This window comes from Drosophila suzukii, chromosome 3, assembly GCF_043229965.1.
Source record: "Drosophila suzukii chromosome 3, CBGP_Dsuzu_IsoJpt1.0, whole genome shotgun sequence".
Classification (NCBI taxonomy): domain Eukaryota; kingdom Metazoa; phylum Arthropoda; class Insecta; order Diptera; family Drosophilidae; genus Drosophila; species Drosophila suzukii.
In genome coordinates this window covers 63,176,887-63,198,648 of record NC_092082.1, presented here as the reverse complement: position 1 = coordinate 63,198,648, position 21,762 = coordinate 63,176,887, and the positions used below count along the sequence as shown (strand labels likewise).

Here is a 21,762-nt window from a genome sequence, read left to right as displayed (position 1 = left end):
TTTAAGCACTGCCTTAAAACAGATTTCTCAGATACGGTACGATGGCTATAATAAGAACGAGCTTGCTAATCTCGTTTGCGTTGGCGACAACAAAAACATTAATATAGGGCAACATCACTTTCGTTGATTCTAATCAAGAATTTACAGTTAACACAGGTTAAGAGAAATTTTAAATGTGCAAAGTCAGATTTCGCATTGTTTTGGTAATTCCGCTAACACTACAATAGAATTAAGAAAATAAATATAGATATTTACGATAGTTTATTTGTTTTCTATTTTTGTTTACATACGTTAGATCGAACACATTTGGATTTATTATATATGAACAATTGGGGATAAAGGTTTTTCCCTCTTTCTCAATGGGTATTCATTTTTATTTCAGTTAAAATCAATTTAGTCAAATAATAATTTTAGTTAAACAAACAAACGCGGTACATCCTAGTGCTATTGTGTCTAAATGGCCCCCATATCCCGACCTGTGGTGGCTACAGAATTTGCGGGGAAAATGATCTGACTTACATGCTTGGGGCGGGCTTACTTAATTTTTTACTTTAGTACTTTTCGCAAGAATCACTACAACACAATTAAGTTTAATACCAATTAGGTGTCTTGCAACTTAAAAATGAATTTACAACTAACCGAAAAGTAAACTTTGAGTACACCGAAAAAAAAAGTTATAGAAAAGCGACTATTGTTACGTTAGTTCTACACTATCGTTTTGGAATCAGTAAGATGAGCATTAAATAAATGCTTTCCAAAGTATTAAGTTGAAACTAATGGGTTTAAAAACAAAAACAGAAATAAAAATTTTAGACTTCGTTATATAGAGAAGCATAGATAAATATAAATATCTTATCGCAATATATGACTATATAATGATGAATAGTAATTTTAATATTTTAAATATTTTTTTTATTAATTTTAAATTTTTATTCAGCCTAATAGTTAAATTTAAAAATGTTAAATACTCAAGTTCCAAATTATAGCTCTGGCATTTTTAACATATTGACATCTGATTCATAATTTAATACGTACTATTTTGAATTAATAAAATCAAAAACCGTAGATCCTGAAGTTTAACCGGAGTATACCCGTTACGTATGCGCAATGTGCAGCCGATCTAATATTGCGTATACGTAATACGCGTTAGTCGCTTCGAGGAGCGGGTATCCCGTAGTCCGTAGTGCGCACCTCCTGGCCAACCGTTATTCCCCGTTTCGCTGCGTTTCCTCTCTCCGCAGAGAGAGCACCCCGTGTTGAGTTCGACCACGAACACTTGTTGAGAACTCACCACACGCGCTGCCCTGGTACTTTGGCACTGAAGCCAGCCGCTGCCAAATCCGTGGCACAGCGGAAGCAGCGGAGCGGCAGAGCAGCGGGCGCAAAAAGCCATAATAATCAAGCGGTAAACACTTGACAACGCTCAAACGCCGTGCGACAGTCGGCGCGATAAGTTGTAATTGCCGCCACGGATAAATCATCCGCGAAGTTCAAAAATATATAGGAACAAGCCCGAAACCGAAACCAAACCGAAAACCCCAAAACAAACCCGAAGTGGTCGATGCTTTCGAAATATTCGGACAATCGGCGTTGAGGGTTAAACGCAGTCGGTCGTAGAACACCGTGTCCTTTCGGTTCGCGCTCCTTGTGATATCATCCACTCCCAGTTGGGTGCGCTTTCCTTATCCTCCGGGTGTGTAAAATGCCAGTGCGCTCAGTTCGCTAACTTTCCCCCAAAGGTGCTCGTGCAATCGATAAGAAACCCTATCCAGTATCCAGTGGACACTAAAGTGCAAGGATTCCCGCGGACCGCATCATGGCCGATCGCTTCCAGATCTCAAAGGTGAACGGCACCGCGAACGCCGGATACGATGGCGAGGGATCAGCTCCCTCCGACCAGCCCGATGCATCTCATCCGCATCCCCCGTCCAGCAACGAGAACCACCTGCAGCCCAAGGCTCCGGGAGAAAGCGGCGAGAATCGCCGCAGCTCGCGCCTTTCCTTCCGCGGATTCGGACACTTCCTGCGGAAATCGGACGCCGAGCGCAAGTTCAGTCTCGCCCAGCTAACGAAGTGAGTTAACTTTAAATTTCACGCATTCCGGGCGAAATTACCAACGATTTGTTGGAAAGTGTGTCCACACAGGGAAAAATAAGAAAAAAGGGGGTGTTTACAATCAGTTATAAAGGATCTTCTTTATTGTAATAATACTATAAACGAGCTCTAAAACTTCCTTTGTTTCTATAAAAAATAATAGTTAAATTTCATTTAACCACAATTCTTTTTAAAACTCTCAACGATTACTTTAAAATATTAGTTATAATGCATTTTGACTGTTGATACTGGAAGCAAAGCAAACAACTTAGAGTTGGCAATTTGAAACGGATGCTTATTGTTGTACTTTTCTTTTTTTTTTCTGAGCAGCGATGACGAAGACTTAATTATAAATAAAATATCTAAATTTATTTTTATGGACTTTTAAATTTAAAATGCAAAATCGTACGTTTGTTTTGAATTTAATGCTTTTTATTTCTTTAGCATTGTTCAATCCTATACTTCAAAATTTATTTAATATTAAAATAATTTTAAATTTTATTTTTAGTTTTTATCAAATTATCCGAAATTGGAAAATTAGTTAAACACTATTTTTTTTAAAGTGTCTAGTTCAAAGTAATACCTTTTAATTGATTCAAGTTAGAAAACCAATCTTTAGACATATTCTTTCCCGTTTTCCCATGATGAGCTCGTCGAGAAATTAATTTCCCTTGGCTCGCCTTTGATTTTGATTTTAAAACATTAGATTATAAACCACACAACTTGTTGAATTTTTGATAATTGCTTCGATTAGTGTGATTATTCGCCAAGATAAGCTTCGTTGTGATTCAGCTGATTCCTTTTAGGTGCTTGAGATATATTATTTCCATTCATTACAGCGCACGTGGGGTCTCAACTCGCGCCTAAAACAATTTAAAAATAACACAACAATTAATTAGAGTTTCCCAAAGCAAATTAATCATTAATGTTCCGTTCCGTAATGAGTTTCAATTGAGTTGCCGACACATGTTTAAACTTAGTCCGCTTCTGTTTGTTGTGCACCTCGGAGAAATAAATACATGTTATTTACACTAGGCATCGGTGGAGCCAGAAACAGGCAAAAAACGCGTCAAAATTGTCCGATAAATAAAAAGTTAAACGAAAAATTCCGTTTGTATAACCGAAATGAAGGTTACATTATGCCAATTTATTGTAATCACGTTTGGCACATAAACACAAAAAATGACAACAGATTGAAAAGCTTATCAAGAGCAAGATCGTCCAAAATTGGAGTAGTGTGTCACTGTCAGTGTCGATTGTTAAATCACATTTTCCCTGAGTTGATCGCAGTGTATAATTTTTAGCACATCCCAATCGGTGCTCAACCAGAATGTAATTGTAGAAAATTACGGTAGGTTCTTTTAATGGGCTCGTACTTGCTACGATAAGTTAATAATACACTTAAATGGGCATGGAATGTGAAAATTTGAAAAATTAAAATTGTATTCATTTGTTTTATAGATAAGATAGATAATATTAAATACAAAATGACAGTCATTACTCAAGAAGTCACAGATCATTGCCAAATTAAATTTGTTCCGGATTAATTAGAATTTTTCACTTTTGATTATTCAAATTTTGACACATGACTGTTGACTGCGGTTAAATTAACGATGTCGACCCAGACCCGCGAAAGCTTTGCGAATTAATTTGTACAATTGCTCCACTTTCAATATATCATAAGCACATGCCCGAATTAAATTCAATTAAAGGCTGCCAAAGATCTGTCCGAAAAATGTAAGGCCTCCAGTTTTGTTGGTACAAATAAAGACAGCCGATGATTTGTTTTCTCGGAAACTTTGCACACGGCAGGCGAGTTACATCAGCCCGCCGCATGAATAATAAAAACACTGACAGAAATGCAGCCCGTAAAAGTCACTTCGCGTTCTCAAAGTCGCCCGTTTTTGGCACAAGGATCGCGGTGGTGATCGGATCGGGTCGGGAAATTCGACCAAGTTGCACTCCACAAATTCCGGAGCTGTCAGTCCGAGTTTCTCGCCGGAGGATGAGCGTGTCAACAAATAAATTGCGAGCGCCAATGAATTCAATTGATCGATGCCTCCCGAACTCTGCCCAGCTCCAATTGTACAACTAACTCAGACTAGCTGATTCCCAACGAAACCGGCCAGCAATCAATGCCCATCGACTGGGACTCCCTATACATGTTTATATGCTGGGGCATATGTATCTGGGACCATGTTTACACGCTGTACATAAACATATATCCACAGAGTGTGGAACTGTATCTGTCTGGAAATGGATTGGAAATGGAAAATGGAAAATGGAATTAAGGAAAAGCCACAAGATGCCCGGTTCTCTTAGCTGAATGCTTGCAATTTATTTAGTAGCACAATGAAAGACGCCCTCGAGAGATTCTTTCTATAATTAATAAACGTTCATAAATTATTCTTCAACTGAGCGGCGATCTGAAGGGATGAGGATCGTAAGGCAAAGAAAGTTGGGACTGTAATTTATGGTGATTTCCTTACGATGCTTTATGTATGTTGGAAGAAGAACCTTGGAAAGAAAGAATATTGTCATTAAGGGGGTCATTAAAAGGCTTTCAAAAATTAATCAAGTTTTACCTAAAGAATTGGCTTAACTAAGGAATCGGGTTAGTGGGTCAACCGAAAGTTCATGCCGGTATACACGACACCAAATTCTGATGCCAACAAACCCAGTACACTTTAAAATGTAAGCTTAAGCTTAAAAAATTTCCCAATCTATTATATATTAAAAATTTTACTTAAGAACCCTAAAACATATTGAGGCCTACCACTTTTAAAATCATTAGCTTTCCTCAGTAAGTACTTTTTAGACCATCTACCATTCAAAACTTTTCAAATATTATTTGATCAAGGACCTTTTTTGATACTAGGTGCTTAATCACATAAGATTTGAAAGACTTGATAAAAAGTATTTACTGAGGGATCTTATATCATAATATAAGTTTAAAATTGCTTCGTATTAGTCAGTACGCGGTCCCGTCCGATGGCCACCCTTCCGAAATTTCGTATGAGTAATGGGTGTGCCGGAGAATGCATTACATTTGGGTCCCCCCTTTCGTTCCTCGACTCGGCTGTCATCTGTCCACCTTGCCCCCTTTCGATCCCTTCAAACCGGCGCCTTTGTCCGCTCGTGGCGCCGTGCTGTGCTCAGCGATTATTGCCTTCCTCATTCCGGTTTTTTCCTTTTTAAGATTTTAAATTATATTTTGGCATTGCTTTGGCAGTGGCTGTGCTGTTTCTGCGCCTCGGCTAATGTTATTGTTTTTGTTTCTGTTTTCGCTGGCGATCAGTAAATATACATCATACAAGAGGGCGGGCACTCTCTCTCCGGCCAGAAGAATTTTCCGATAAAACTCGATTTTTCCCGATTTCGGCGTGGAACCCCTGACCTTCTGCTCGGCTACCTTTACCACTCGGCCGGCCGATTTTATTGTCTTATTATTTATGTGTATACACAAATAACTTGGTTCTTACACTTGGGATCCGCTGGAGAGCCGCGTAGTCCGGAGTGGGTATGGCATTGGGTATTTGGCATATGGAACTGGGTATTTCTGCTCGGCACGCTGCACGCAACGGTCATGCTGCCCGAGGCGGTGATGGTTCTGCTTCCGTTTCATCAGTACGGCGCCTTGCCCCGGAGAAAGTGACTCCTCTAACCGGATATTTCCTCTTTTCTCGTGATTGCAGGGAGAGTCTGCCGCGCCTGGACAACTACCGCATTTCCATGCGCAACCTGAAGCGTCCTTCCATCGGAGAGCTGCAGGGAGAGGCGGTCGATCAGGTGAGTTCCCAGTGGCCAGTTCCCCAGTTCGGAACTCGAGTCCATGACGTAAGCGCTTCCAGTTGCCATAACAGTTTGCATAATCAGTGAAGGCAGTGAAAACCAAGGTTTGGTTTAATGAATCCTGCGCATCACGGACTATACAAGTAAAAACAGAGTATAGGAAAATGTGCATTGATTAAAAATAAGTTCACAACCATGCTTCCATTGCTCATCATGTGTTCAGAGGAATTTAAAATTTAGCACGGATTGTAGGGGAAGTTCCCAATAGAATTCACAGAAATCTCTTCAGGCGAAATTCTGGTGAAAGCATTATACAACCATAAATATAAGTTTACCCCGAATTTCGCCAAAGGAGAAAGATAGCTTGCGTTTTACAGATAGCTTGCATAGTTACAAATTGGCCAGAAGTTCTGAAATAATTTGAGCAGGGTTGAACTTCAACTGAAAATAGTCAGTTGGTGATTTTCCAAAAACAACACTCAAACATTCGACTAATCGGTTGATAGCCTAGATCCACTATGTATGTGTAACCTTGCCCAATAATCGGACAGCCAATAGGCATGGAATGCACTTGAAAACGTCGGAAAACATATTTAGAAATCATTCCATCAGCTTTCCTCCGGGATTAGTGATAGGCCCAAGTGCCTTGAGAGAACAAGTATTATTTTTTAGTTTTTAGTGTCAAACTCGGGGATCTGCCTTGTGTTCGCAGTGGCATAATCCTTGCAGCGCACTTCAGTCTTTCCCTACTCAGTTCTGAAAACATTTCAAGTACTCGGCAAATAAACAAAGCAGAGCGAAAATACCTAGGAAACCATGAGGCGAAGCAGAAACAGAACCAAAACAAAAAATATGGATCCAGCCAGAAATCGAAACATTTTTTGTTCGGCTCTCAAATCGTACTCGCACTTTGGCCAGCCTCAAAAACAGGCCCATGTACATGTACACATACGTATTTATATCTGAATTTCATTAATTCGCTTTTTGATTTATTTACTCGAACAATTTTCACATTTCCGACGTGCAAATTGTGAGTTTTCCATGACGTCTTCCGGGCATCCCATCGATTGATGTCTAGTGCCAACCGATTTGAGCGCTTCTATCGCGATGACGTTGTGGCCACTTAAGATAAGCCGCCAGTACCTCAGTCAAGGTCGCCCACTTTCTCGAATCAGCCTTCTCGGAACCCACCACCATGTTGGGCTTATCGCTCAGGGAGAATTGTGGAGGGCGGAGGGACCTATGAGTCCCCCAGTGTTACGGTTTTTATGTTTATCGCCGGGGTAATAAATTTGATGCGTCTATAGCGAACTCGCGTCTGGGGGTCCGGTGGTCAAGCAGTTTTCCCTCGAATGGCCTCTCCCCCTCATATTTTCTGTATGGTTTAATTAATTCACTTTGCCCGGCTTCTGCGGGCCACCACGGCGGATGATAGATATCGTAAAAATTGCATTACAATCCAGCAACGGCTCATTAGGGGAATACCAATTCCAAGACGGCACCTAAAGTATAGAAAACAACGTTCCATTTTGTGATAAGAGGCACTCAACAAAAATGGTTTTAAAACTAAAATTAAGAACGAAATATGCAAAATCATTCTGGCCAAAACTATTTTTTAAAGTTCTTAAAGCGAAAATGACGCACAGATATAATGTCATCCAAAGAGTTTATGAGTTATGTCATTAGCATCCCTAAAAACTATTTCCCGAAACCGGTACTCGTAAAGTATACTAGATTCGTCGTAGAAGGAAGCGCTTCCGACCTCATAAAACATATATTCTTGATCAGGATCACTAGCCGAGTCGATCTAGCCATGTCCGTCTGTCTGTCCGTCCGCATGAACGTTGAGATCTCGGAAACAATAAAAGCTAGAAAGTTGCGATTTGACATGTAGATTCTTGAGCTTCTTGCGCAGTACAAGTTTATTTCAGCAGGGTGCCACGCCCACTCTAACACCCACCCACTAGAAGCCGTCTGAAGGCCACATTTTTGGATTTTGTTTTTATTATCAATGATTGAAATTGGACGATTTATTTAAAAGTTAGAGCCAAATATGTTCAATATTTTGCCAAGTCAAGTGAGATTACACGCCACATACAGCAGATCAGCAATTTTGGCAGCTAGTTGGTGCTATAGGCTTGGTGGAATTAGTTGGCGAAAGGATGCGCTAGATGACGCTAGGTGTGCTAGTGCAAAAAAACAGATGTCCTGGAAGCATACCTTCATCCCTCTCTCACTCCTTTTAGGTGAGTAAGGGGCATCAAAAAGTCGATGCTATCGACAATAGCGTTTCCTCTTGTTTTTTTTCCAGTTGTTAAAGAAAAAATAATAATCGTTTACCAATTAAAGTTTTTTGCTTACACGCTTAAGAATTCTCCGTCTAAATATGGTACTGTATTAGAAATTCATCAGTTTAAAAAACCGGTTCCATTTGGATAAGGACGGTTTAAGGGTTTGGTTTCAGTTACAAATAGAGATTAGCTTCCAGAAGATGTGATGGCTCTGTCAAACCAGTTTTACACAGGAACATATTCTTAACCAAGCAAGATATATTATAAAATGAAAAAGACAATAATAAGTGAAGCCCAAAACTTCGTTTGGCTCGTCGACATTTTAGCGCCAATTTGTACGGCTACTTTGTAACTATTGTAAAGTAGCCCTTTATAAAAAGTTTTGCATGTAAATATCTCAGATAAACAGGTAGAATAGAGAACAGAGAATAGTGAGATGTGTGAAATTATTTTTCTTCTTTTCTTTTCATTCAATGCTTAAATGCCAAATTATGAAATTTGAACCAAAGTTGATTTGACATTATGAAACTCATTGCCCATTTGTTAAACGAGACGAGAGAGTATGGATCACCTGCACTTTTGACTTCAAGAAATCCTAAATATTCAGGCTTATGTCTTTATTTAAGAAATACCTATTGGATTTAATTCCCTGTGTTGAATTCGGCTTTGCCTACTTACACTGCCTGACAAAAATATTCTACTCCCCTCGGGAGTTGAGGACTTGGAAGAAAACAAATCTTTCTTTTACTTCTGCACAAGTTCTGCTCCTTGGGAATATGCAAAATCAACACGAGCGAGCTTCATTCGATTTTCGCTCGGTCGCCTCGGCCCTAAGTGGATTTTTCCGCATCCATCCGTGGCCCATAATACGCAGGGCGGTATCGATGACAGCGCTGAAGCCAAATTAATTGTCAACAAGATGCAGCCATGCATCTGCCATGGGCCAGGCCACATGGACATTGTTTCAAGGAGCAGCGGGGCAGCAGGAGCTTCCAGGGTAAACAGCTCACTACAGTGAACGCCATAGCCATATGTGCGGCTGGGGGTGGCTATAATGCAGGACAAGTGTGTCGTGTCATTAAAACTGACAGCAACGGCCCGCAGATGTTGCCGGAGCTGTTGCCATTGACGTTAGTTGATTCGTTGCTTATCATAAACAGGGTTCCAGGGCGTTGGCATGGCTCTGGATGTGCCTGTGGAGCCGTGCCGCATTAAAGCCGATCGAATCCGCTCCAGAACCGCCGGTGCTCGAGTGCACGAGTGTTGAACCTGTCACGGCTGCTGACAGGACGTCATTTTGATAAACGCGCTGAGCAATGGATTATTCCCCACTTTCAATCAATTAGGCTGACAGGCAGCCCACTCGAGATGCGGCGGACACGCCGAAAAACATTACCAGTTCCTGGCAGTTTTAAAGCGCCTGCCATCGAGCCCCTCAACAGCAGTAATTTGTCAAATCGAATGGTAATATCGGACAATACTATCAACATCTTTCGGCGCACAACGTGGCGTATGCGCGATTCGCCGGCGCACTGTTTACATCATCAAGAGGGCAGCCTGTGGCGTGTTTGCAATTTCAGATTCCTTTTGTATTGCACTTGTAATTACAATTCTAATTTACAATTCATAGCCAAAGAGCTGGCTGCTATTTTTATACCATTTTATCGATTTCCTAATGCAAAAGTCTCGCTGGAAAATCTTTGTTTACCGCACTGCCATTGCCCCGAACAAGCCATTAAATTATAGGCGCATATAACAATATGTTTACCCCATTTGTGTTGCATTTCTGATACTTACCCATTGTTCGAATGGAAAACCTCTCTTCTTAATGATGAAAATGCCATTTTTCCTTATTTATTGGATAACTCATTTGGCCTTATCGATTTTCTGCGCACTTTCTTAATTGCCGTAAAATTTCCAGTTGAAACTGCCCGAATCTGCCATAAACAACGTCTTAAAGCTTTGTAAAGGGGCTTTAGGATCCACAGCTTCCCTTCATAATCAGTCGCCATAGCTAGCCACAGACTTACTTTTCCTGAAGCTAATAATAATTCTATGCCGAGTCAATTCATTTTCAGCTATTTATGGAAATTGCGATTATACCCACTTCAGCTCCATATCTATCATCCATATTTTGGCTCCCTTTTGTCTATTAACCGAACTCAAATCACTGGCACAAGCCAGCCAAGAAAGTGGCTTAGCTCCCGGTTTTCCCCCCACTTCCCATGTCATAAAGCTCAAATACCAATTTCAATTCCAATTTTGGGTGCGAAAATTTTCCACGCATCGACCACAATAACAAGACAACTCGAACGGGGAAAACAACCGCAGAGCCAAATGCGTATTTCGCTAAATGAAATGGACAAAGGAAGGAAGCGCCAGAGGGTCGCACTAGTGAGACCACAAATACCCCCTAGTCCTCCCCTAAAAAACCCCTGAATTGGAGGACACACGGAGAGAAAGGGACTTTAGGTAGTCCAAATACAACTTTAATCGTTGCTACTATGTGTGACACCAAGAAAGTTAACATTTCTTTGCTTATATATATCACACTGGATATAATGTAGTTCTAAACATCTATTTTACCATACCATTCCATGATGGTATCATTCCAGTGCCTTACATATTTTGGTATTTAAAGTTTACTACTCGACAAGAATTTTATGAAAGTGTATAAATGTTTATGTTTGCGTCTGTCTGAGTTGGCGTCCGCTCGAAGCCGCCAAAAACGTGTAAACAATCAACATTAACCACCCACCGAGGAGGACTAACTAACCAGCATTGCGTATACGCAGCGTGTGCGGGTGGGTCGCTCTGGGGCTGTGGGCCCGAGTTCCCTCCGTGAATCGATGTCGTCCTGCCCAACCCGGCGTCCGCCTCATCCCACATCCCACATGCCACGTGAGGCACTTCCAATTGGAGGCGCTTTAAAAAACATTCAATTATGTGGGCAAACAATGAAATAAATGAGCCCCATTCCACCGGTGCGACAAATGGCAAAACAATAACTGGCAAGGGCAAGGGAGCAATGTCTTGTGTAAATCTATTAAATTATCACAATCACAAGAAATTGTTCTGCCCAGCTTTGATCAGTGCCAGTGGAAGTTTTTAGGGCGATCTAATTGCCAGCCCCGTAAATTACCGCATGTGATAAGTAAATATGCTTCGAGTGGAAATATGTTCTCTTCTTGTGGTACAAATAGCTGGTCATAGAAAAACAGAATTTAATTAAAAATATTTTGGTTTCGCCAAGTGGAATAGAACATCGGAATTTTATTACCCTTTTAAGGGAGATTTCTATGGCAAGAGGCTTACAGGCCTGACAGGATTGATTGAGTTGATCAGTAAATAATATAGCTTTTTAGTTTTTAAAGTCATCTAAAACAGGGGCAACTATAAAGAGCCACCCTTATATTTTCTCGAGTAATTTTCTTGCATGATTTACTGCAATATTTTAGTTTTTTTTTGGTTAAAGATTTACCCCTCGTTTTCTCAGTATATTACAGAGTTGCAATTAAACCGTTTTTAAAACATTTTAAACTACGTAGCCCTTATAAATGGAATTACCTTGAAGTTTATTATCTTTGGATTTGTACTAGCAATAATGTCATTACTAATCGCAGTTAGAACAAATTGTTTACAATTTAATAAACGAATGCCGTTCATTGAAGCACAAAAAATACGCTTACAAGCAAAGAGTTAGAACGTATGAAATGTTTACGTTTATGTTACCAGAGGTTTAAAATACCCCAGAGCTATTATGACTCCTTCTTAAAAAATGTTGGGTAATAAAATCGAGTTTTTAGCACCTTTAAGAAAGGGAACTTTTTCACAGCGAATTCCTCGCTATCATGACATTTCAACTAATAACAGCATTGTTGGGTTTAATTGACACATTACTGTCACTTCCTCAGTTAGGTTTATGTGGATGTGGTCTTTATTTGTACATTTTGCTACTCTATTGGACAAGCCCTAACTCCAAACAAAGACAATACGTTCAGGATAAGTAAAAATAGTTAAGTTCGTGGCAGCTCATTTCGGTTTCAGCTTTTATTTGAACATTTTTATGCTTCGAGTTTTAGTGCTGTTATAAATTCTAACTTTAATTAGAATGAAAAGCAATATGAAGCTCCCCATAATCTGGTTGTTGCTCTTTATTCGGTGGTGTTGCTTTTGCTTTGGCTGGCGTCGACGGGTCGTTAATTGAATACGAGTACTAAATTGCACACATGTCGTATGAGTAATTCCGAATAAAATCCCACTGAAACAGCTGTTGGAGTAGCAGCAAGTTTACCAAAATGCCGAAGTCAATTCAATGAAATATTTAACATACTTTCGATTGAATGCTACCCATGTCAAGATCCCATTATCAGGCAAATAATGATTGCCACAATTAGCGGTATGATGATGGCCTTTATTTGTATGCATAGGTTATTAGCGGGGTGGTAGATTAATAAAACATCATAGTTATTGCAGATCAGTGAATATGGCCCATATAAAAGTCTACAATTAATAATTTATATGTTTTGTATCGTTTTTTAAGTCTTTAAGTACTAAATGATCCATTCTTCGTTGCAGAGCATTACTATTCCCGAACCCGAACCGGAAAGCACTGGCGGACACATCAAGCTGGGATGGATTGTGGGCGTCCTGATACCATGTCTCCTCAACATCTGGGGCGTCATGCTCTTCCTGCGCCTCAGCTGGGTGGTGGCCGAGTCCGGCATCTTGCAGTCGCTGATTATAATTACGATCTCCGCGGTGGTCTGCGTCATCACGACGCTCTCGCTGTCAGCCATTAGCACCAACGGCGAGGTCAAGGGTGGCGGGGTCTACTTCATCATATCCCGTTCGCTGGGGCCCGAGTTTGGGGCGTCGGTGGGCGTGGTGTTTGCCTTCGCCAACGCCGTTTCGGCCTCAATGAACACCATCGGTTTCTGCGAATCGCTAAATGTTTTACTGAGTGAGTATCAATTAATTGCACAGAGGATTCAATTTGTAAAGAATAAAGGAATGCTAGTTCGATTTAAAGTAAGAAAGTTCAATTCGACCCGATCTTAACTTGGGCAGCTATATGATCGATTTAGTCGTTAAATTTTGTAAATAAAATAATAAGGTTCCTTACACATTTAAAAAAGTAGGGTACAGTCGAGATTATGTTTAGATTCCTTAAGGAGGTAAGGCGTACTAAATGAAAATTTCTAACAGAAATGCTTCCTTAGAATTAAAAAAAAACAGTATAGCCAATAGATGTTCTCAATATCTTAAAGGTTTCCAGATCTCGACCTTTATATGTATATGTAGTTTTGGGTCTGATAACTAAAAAGCAATTATAAGTTTCCCCGTATCCAACTTGTTATTATTAATACTCTTCCAACTATTTCTGTAAACTATTAATAATTCAACAAATAATTTGCAGAGAACAACGACCTGAAGATTGTCGACAACGGTATCAATGACATCCGAATCGTTGGATCGGTGACTGTTTTGGTACTCATCCTGATCTGCTGCGTGGGCATGGAGTGGGAGACGAAGGCGCAAAACTTCCTGATCGTCACAATTGTCCTGGCCATCTTCAATTTCCTTATCGGGGCTGCCATTGGACCTCAGGGAAATGAGCAGAACATATCAAGGGGTTTCGTGGGCTTCTCATGTGAGTTAACCACATTTAAACAAAGTAATTATTCTACAACGGTTGACACCTTTTAGGGGGCACCTTCAAGGAGAACTTTGGCTCAGACTATCGTTATGCGGAGGGCGTGAACCACGACTTCTTCAGCGTGTTCGCCATCTTCTTCCCCAGCGTCACGGGCATTCAGGCAGGAGCCAATATCTGCGGAGATCTCAAGGATGCCGGGGCAGCCATTCCGAAGGGAACCTTCTGGTCGCTGCTCATCTCGATGACTTCCTACGCCCTCTTCGTCCTCTTCGCCGGCGGAGCTGCTGTGAGGGATGCCTCCGGCAATCCGGCGGACCTGATCAACGGCACTATTGTGGCCTCGGAACTGCCCTGCATGGCCACCGGAAACTGCACCTGGGGTCTCTTCAACTCCTACGAGATGATGCAGGAGATGTCGCTGTGGGGTCCGCTGATCTACGCCGGGTGCTTCGCGGCCACGCTGAGTACGGCCCTGACCAACCTCCTGTCCGTCCCCAGACTGGTGCAGGCCCTGGGCATTGACCAGATCTACCCGGGCCTGATCTTCTTCTCGAAGCCCTATGGAAAGCACGGAGAGCCGTACCGCGGCTACGTGCTCACCTTCTTCATCACCACGGGCTTCCTGCTGATCGGAGAGCTCAACCTGATCGCTCCCCTGATCTCCACCTTCTACCTGGCCTCCTACGCCCTCATCAACTTCTGCACATTCCACGCGGCCTTCGTGAAGCCACTGGGATGGCGACCCACCTTCAAGTACTACAACGCCTGGCTCAGTCTCTTCGGGTTTGCCATGTGTGTGGCCATCATGTTCCTGATCAACTACGTGGCGGCCATCATCACCTTCGGCATCATCTTCGCCCTGTACCTGGTGGTCATGTACCGCAAGCCGGAGGCCAACTGGGGATCCACCACGCAGGCGCAGCAGTACAAGGCCGCCTTGATGGCCGTGCACCGGCTGCAGAACGTCTCGGACCACGTCAAGAACTACCACCCGCAGGTGCTGGTGCTCTCCGGCGATCCGAAGACGAGGCCTCCACTGGTGGACTTTGGCTATCTGCTGACCAAGAACAACTCCCTGATGTTCGTGGCCAATATTATTCCGGTATGTAGATGGGGCTTATACTTGGGAATAGTACTTGAAATTTTGTAACGAATAAGATCCAAAAATAGAGGGAGGAAAGCTAACAATCAAACAAGTCTTTTAAATGTACTCGAGTGATTTTCTAAAAAAAATCGGTTTTTCCAGGGACCTCAAAGTATTTGATCGTATAAATACTATTATTATTATTTATTTTATTTATAAGAACTTCTTTTATGACATTACCAATATGAACTTACCCAACATTATTCCCACATTGCAGGTGCGAGTGGGCTACAAGAACCGTCAGCACTTGGTTAAGGATGGACAAAAGTACCTGGATGCTCGCAAGATAAAGGCCTTCTACAATGTAATCGATGGGTTCAGCCTGGAGGACGGAATCAATGCTTTGACCAAGTCCACGGGCTTCGGCAAGATGTCTCCGAACATAGTGCTGGTGGGCTACAAACCGGACTGGAATCGCTGTCGCAAGGAGGAGGTGGAGAGTTACTTTTCCATTTTGTAGTAAGTGAAACTCACTGATAATAGAGTTGTGTATCTCTTACCATTTCGACCTTGCCCACAGCAACGCCTTCTCGCAGCGCATGGGCGTGGCCCTGCTCCGCCTGCCCAACGGATTGGACTTCTCGGAGCTCAGTTCCGAGGTCGTTCTGCCACCCAACGGAATGGGTCACTTGCACACCGCCAATGCCCAGGGATTCACCAACGAGCTGATGCCGGCGGCCAATGCCGCCTCCGAGCTGCTGCACATAGACTCCAACCTCAACCTGGCCGGCATGGACAGTCCCAACTCTTCGTTCACAATGCCGCAGCCGGCGCCGATGCCCAACATGCAGCGCAGCTCCCGCAGCTACAAGGTGACCAACTCTGACGAGCCCGCCGTGACGTACCACACCAAGGGCGGATCGGACATTCCCCAGAACCTCCTGGACGCCATGACCATATTTACGCGTAAACAGCCCAAGGGCACCATCGATGTCTTCTGGTTGTACGACGACGGAGGTGGGTGTCGAATTGGATTCTGTTCAGGTGGCCCTTTCTAATCTTCTAACCCCCTGAAATACAGGTCTCACCATTCTCTTGCCATATATCATCTCCATGCGCTCCCACTGGCAGAACTGCAAGCTGAGGGTGTTCACCATGTGCCACGGCAAGGACGAGGAACAGGAAGAAAAGAGGTAAGACTTGGTAACAACTTCAAATCATTCCTTAAAACCGGATAGGACTTACCTTTAAAAAATATTGTAAAATATAATTAACAGTCTTTTCACAAATATTGAAAATATTCGTATAAAACCTACATCCAGTTGGCTAAGCTAAGCTCAGAGACGAAGATACATTTTAACTATCTGAGAAAGGATGTTCTTAAGAGCCTCGTTGTCAAAAATATTTATTTTATATTAAATAAGTTCAGTAAAGATAATTTGATTAGAACTTGAGGTAATTTATTGAAAATTAATTAATATTTAGAATTCTTAAGTGACTATTTTTAAAAGATATTCTATATGTTCTTTAACTACGGTAAAAGGAGACTCATACCTTTATCCATAGTTTTAATCACTATAGATTTTGATAGTTAACTATTATTTTTTCAAACCCACAGCATGGCCAGCTTGCTGACAAAGTTCCGCATCAAGTACTCGGAGCTCATCATGCTCAAGGGCGTGTCCGAGCAGCCGCGCGCAGACACACTGCTGAAGCACAAGCGATTGATCGAGCCCTTCCGCCGCGGAGCCAGGAACGAGTTTGGCATCACGGACGAGGAGCTGCAGAGCATGGCCGAGAAGACGAATCGCCAGCTGCGCATCCATGAGCTGGTGGTCAAGCACTCCTCGAACGCTTCTCTGGTCGTCATGTCCCTGCCCATGCCGCGCAAGGTGAGCAGCTTGGTAGTGACTCCTTGGACGAGTCCGCTAACATATCCTTCTTTTTCAGGAGGCCATCTCGGCACCGCTGTACATGTCCTGGCTGGAGATGCTCACCTCGGACATGAAGTGTCCGGTGGCACTGGCCCGCGGCAACCAGACGCCCGTTCTGACGCTCTACTCCTAGACTAGCCTCGCTTCCAGTTCGAGTACAACTTAGTATTATTAGCGTTTAGGTGTTCCGCCCAGTTCCCCGTAGAATCGAGCTCATCCTTGGAGTTGGCGTTGCGCCCCGCAACCCAATTGAATTTGAATTCCAGAGCCCAGACTCTAGTTCCAAGAGACTCACACTACTTACTCTTTTACATGAACGAACTCCTGAACGCTTGACGATAGTCCCTAGTGAAGTTTTGTGTGAAACAGTTCTTACCCGATTTCCAAAAGGATCCCGATCGACAAGGTTCGAACAATCGTGAGATCTGTTTCACATACAATAGCTTTAAGTTAATTACGAACTACTCTGAATAAATGAAAACCATTACATTACACTGGGTGTCGTTGTTTAATTTAAACAAGGACATTTTATTCAGCAAAATCTGTAGTTGAATAATCGAATCCAGGATATCCGAATAATATGGTGGATGGGTAATGAACGTTTAATTAGGTAGTGCTAGTAGTAAGCGCGTCGAGGATTGTTCTGGAAACAAATGAAAAGGGTTATTTCTTATTATCCTTCCTCGCGACTTTTTTAAACCCCATCTTAAAATTTTACCTACCAAAGGATTTGGACGAAAACGATACGCCAACATCATTCGCTTCCTGTAGGCGTCGTATTCATTGTCGCAGTCCTCCGGCTGGGCAGCACTGCTCACCCCAAGTCCTTGGTTTCCATCGCGTTGCGGGGCCCTGTGTAACTCATATTATAAAAATAATAACAAAATAAAAGGAGCCACTCACTTGTTCACGGGATCCACAATTCCGGCTCCGTCCTGTCCCAAGCCTTGTCCCTCCTTCCAACCGAGTTTCTGCAGCATTTGGAAGCCAATATTATCCTCTTTTAGTTTGTACTCCTTGTAGTCGCTGAGATCAGGCTGCCGGTTGTTCTTCTTCGCCTCGTACTGCTCCATGAACTTTTTGAGCTCCTCGGGTGGCAGGAAGTCGCCAATGTGATGCTTGCCCTCGCTTTGCTTGGTCAGGGCGTTGGCCCACAGCGACGTGGCCTCCATTTCAGCTGTGCGCAACTTGTGTTCCCACGTTCCGCCCTCAATGTCCTCGTCCGAGTCGTATTCGTACTTAAACTTTCCGCCGCGAGCCAGTCGATCGATCTCCTGACGCTTGCGCATCATGTCCTGATAGAGCAGGTTCACTTTGTAGTGCTCTTCACACTGCTTCCACTGCTCCTCGCTCAGCTGCGTGGATCCGTAGTTAAGGCGAGCATACTGCAGGAGAGCAGGATCCGTGCGTGTGATGCTGCTTAGCAGGGGTTTGTTTTGGTTACCAAAGTTTCCCGAAGTGCCTAAAACACATAGTACAAATTACTATCATCATTTATGCGTACTGATTTTATTAACTGAATTACTGATCAATTTTGTGCTCAAATAACACACAAAACGTTATTATTTCCAAGAATCTTTAACTATTTTGCCATTTTTTAGTACAGCTGCATAGATGGATGGTGCCAAGTGTGCATTGCATCTTTTTCTTAAAAGATATTTACATATAAAACGAAAAAATGCCGATATCTGATCCAGGAAATTAAAGTGAGTTCCCAAAATCGAGTTAATGAGTTTAATATTAAAGTTTAAACATCAAAATAGTGAACTATCCATATTCAAAATATGGTCTTGTGAGAGGACTGTCACATCAGTTATCAGATTTCATCTATTTTAAAACTCACTTGAGGTGGGCAACTGTTGCTCCTTCTCGCCCCAACGGCTCTTGCGCTCCCGCTTCCGTCGCTGCCTCTGCGACTCCTTGTCCTCCTGATCGTCATGGTCATCACCGTCCACCGCTCCTCCTGCGGCGGCTGCCTCTTCCCGCTCACGCCTCTCCTCGTCGCTCAGCTCGTTGCGGCACTCAATGCGGCGCTTGATGTTGTCCCGGTTGCGGTCCATCATGCCCCGCATGTACTCATCATCCGAGTCAAAGTCCGCACTGATGGCCGACTCCGGGTCGTACTTGTCGGCCGCCGAGTTGCTGTGCTGCTCCTCGTGGTGTGGCTGAGCCTCCTGCTCCTTGGGCTGAGGCTGCTGATCCCGGCTTAGCTGCTGATGCTCCCGCTCCCGTTGCCGTTCAACGCGCTGGCGCTCGTAGTCAAGGAGTTGGGAGCGATAGCTTCGGTACTGCTCGCAGCTCTTATCATAAAGAAACCTATTACCAAATTCAAAAGAAGTGAAACGTACAATGAAAAGTGCTCGACGCTAGTCACGTGTACAAAGACATTATATGAGTAACTGTTTGAGGCGCCCCATTAGCGGTATATTTCGAGATCTTAGTTGGCATCCGCCGGCTGGCTCCTCCAGATTTTAGACGACGATCGAGGAACGACGGGTCGAGTCCAAGCGACTGCTCTGGCTAATCCTCACTGTACCCCCTTCAAGTTAGTTCGTTTGGTCGTAAGTTCTCAGAAATTAAGTTTAAAACAAAAACTTATCGGTACTTTAAAATCAACCACATTAACTGGGGGTTACATTGACAAATTTTTTTTATATTTATCATAGTTTTGACTTAAAGCGGATCAAAGGAATAAATGAACTGAATGTACTGAACATGACTTTTAGTTTCAAACCCATATTTGGGTGACCCAAACAAAATCTCGCTGCTTTTAATTAAAGTGAAAAGGATAGTTTCTTTAAAAAAAATAAATATTAAATGTTTATTGAACGTGAAATGGCATGCAACGTTCGGCAGCGGGAGCTAATTTTCTGTCCAGTTACATTCGAACGATCTAAGGATATCTAAATTTACCTCACTAACATTGGCAGTATCAAATTGAAATAAAAAATGGTTTAACTAGCAAATAAAATTCGGATTACGTGTGTAAAGGGCAGGACTAAAACACAACACTTCCCTAATTAAAACTCGGCAATATGTGCAAACAAAATGGCAACTTAAATCCCTAAGCTTTACGCCCCTCACCACCCCATGTCCTTAGACCGTCCCTTGGGTACCAGTCTTAATTAAAGCATGTTTAGGTCATTTACCACAAGGCCGGATGCAACTCGCTTCTATGCAAACGAATTTTATCTTCATAATCTTCACCATTTTCCGCGACCAGAGCGATTAGGTTTTCTAAGCACGTTGGCAATTGTATGCACGTTTCTGAAAAAACTACATAAATTGCTTTAAAATCGTGCTCAACGATTAAAGTTCTTTACAAATTGAATGAGTAGGAAGTTGGAAGTAGGTAAGGATGAGGGATAGATGTTCGGTATGGGTGGGGCATTTCAAATGACAGAACAGAACAGGCATCGAAGTTTGCTTGGCTTATGTTACACACCTTGAGGGGCAGCTGCGGGCTGAGGCGGCTGCGGAGGCACCACCTGTGGCAAATGTGGCTGCGGTTGTTGTTGCTCCATCTCCTCTAGCACAGGTGGCGGCGGTGGCGGTGGGTGGGGATTGACTTGCATTGCCATGTGTTCCGGCAGGAGACCAAGCTGCTCCGCCGAATGCCCGCCGATGGTGGGCATCTGGATAGCCTCCAGGTTTATTTGTGGCTTGGGTATCGCATTTAAGTCAAACTCCTTTGGCGCCGGTATGGCATTCAGCTGCATGGCCTCTACTGGCGTCGGTCCAAGCTGCATGTAAATCTGACCCATGTTGGCCAGAGCGATGGGCAGCTGAGGTGGCGGCGGGGGTGGAGGAGGAGCAACTGCCGCCGGGTGCAGGTGCAGAGGCAGGTGGCCGTGGAAGAAGGCGGCTGGCAGCTGCATTTGCGGTGGTCCCTGTTGCAAAAGCGCAGGATTGAAGGAAAACGGAGGAGGCGGTGGTGGTTGCACAGCCTGAACGGGAAGTCCAAAAGTCAGGTGAGTTGGAGCCGAGCTGGTCACTGTTATGGAAGTGGCCATGGCTGCTGCCGAGCTAATGGCGATGGCCGCCTCCAGCTGGGAACTGCTGTTTTCGGCGGTGTCAGTTTCCAGGGTACTATTCTCATCGGCACTGCAATAGAGGGAAAATGAGTAACACATTTAAGTGTTGTCTTTAATAAACACCTACCTGGGCATTTGAACGGGTGGAACGAGTAAGGGCTGCGGAGGCTTCTCATGCTTTTCGAGTATTTTCTTAAAGTTCTCCAGAAAGGAACCATCGTTGCAGAAGGTGTTCTTTACCTTCGGAGGCGGCTGTTCCACACTGGGCTGTGGCAGCTGCTGGCGCTTCTGGCCAAATGTGATCTTGCCCGTCTTACCGGTGAAACTATTCAGCGTCTTGGGGGCCACCGCGTCTTCCAACTTTCCTTTACTGACCGTGGCCTCGATGGGGCCCGCCTCTAGGCCATTGCCCTCTTCGCCGGCCGTAAGGGGTGTGTCCTGGACAGCAATGTCCTGGTTTTGGGCATCCTCCTCCTCTTGCTCCCCGTTTGCAATTACTTTTACCGCAGGCGTCTCAGTTTTCAGTTGCGCCGCCAAGTTTTGCGCCGCAGCCACCGCCTTTGCCAGCTGCGCCGTCTTCTGTTTCTCGAGGATCTCCTGTCGCTTCTTTGCTATGATCTCCTCCTGCTTCGTCATCTGCGCGAAGCGGTCCACTCGGTGATTTCGCTGTGACATAATTCTATGCCTTGGATTCTGTTTAATTCCACAATTTTCTTCTCCAGCAAAGCAGCAATGTTACCAGGTTATGTAAGTTGAATATACCCAAGCGTTTTCGATTTCACCAGTGTTAACAACATTATACTGAAATATACCAACAAGCTCTCAAAAAATATACCAATTTGTTAAATCATTTAAATAAATAATTATTGGATCT

General features: G+C 43.3%; 2 protein-coding genes across 5 annotated transcripts; one reads left to right on the top strand and one right to left on the bottom strand.

The window, feature by feature from the left end:
- The first annotated feature begins 1,410 nt into the window (after positions 1–1,410).
- Positions 1,411–17,346, top strand: NKCC (sodium potassium chloride cotransporter). 2 transcript variants are annotated; one of them, XM_036818975.3, is made up of 10 exons: positions 1,411–2,073; positions 5,790–5,883; positions 12,756–13,140; positions 13,597–13,830; positions 13,887–14,938; positions 15,198–15,439; positions 15,501–15,937; positions 16,002–16,113; positions 16,539–16,812; positions 16,871–17,346. In XM_036818975.3, the coding sequence occupies exons 1-10, from the start codon at positions 1,817–1,819 to the stop codon at positions 16,985–16,987; spliced, it is 3,204 nt and encodes a 1,067-aa protein (XP_036674870.3). In that variant the 5' UTR covers positions 1,411–1,816; the 3' UTR covers positions 16,988–17,346. The 2 variants fall into 2 exon arrangements, with proteins under 2 accessions (XP_036674870.3, XP_036674871.3); XM_036818976.3 differs by lacking the exon at positions 1,411–2,073 and adding an exon at positions 5,666–5,721.
- Positions 17,344–21,647, bottom strand: LOC108016273 (ras-associated and pleckstrin homology domains-containing protein 1). Of its 3 annotated transcripts, none has more exons than XR_001767749.4 (7): positions 21,016–21,645; positions 20,300–20,958; positions 20,004–20,130; positions 18,698–19,170; positions 17,758–18,316; positions 17,577–17,680; positions 17,344–17,497 (listed from the first exon to the last, which is right to left on the bottom strand). XR_001767749.4 is itself a non-coding variant. In XM_017082899.4 (7 exons), the coding sequence occupies exons 1-7, from the start codon at positions 21,561–21,563 to the stop codon at positions 17,471–17,473; spliced, it is 2,523 nt and encodes an 840-aa protein (XP_016938388.2). In that variant the 5' UTR covers positions 21,564–21,644; the 3' UTR covers positions 17,344–17,470. The 3 variants fall into 3 exon arrangements, 2 of the variants coding, with proteins under 2 accessions (XP_016938388.2, XP_016938389.2); XM_017082899.4 differs by having other exon boundaries at positions 17,577–17,706; positions 21,016–21,644; XM_017082900.4 differs by lacking the exons at positions 17,344–17,497; positions 17,577–17,680; positions 17,758–18,316; positions 20,004–20,130 and having other exon boundaries at positions 18,817–19,170; positions 21,016–21,647.
- Positions 21,648–21,762: the final 115 nt, after the last annotated feature.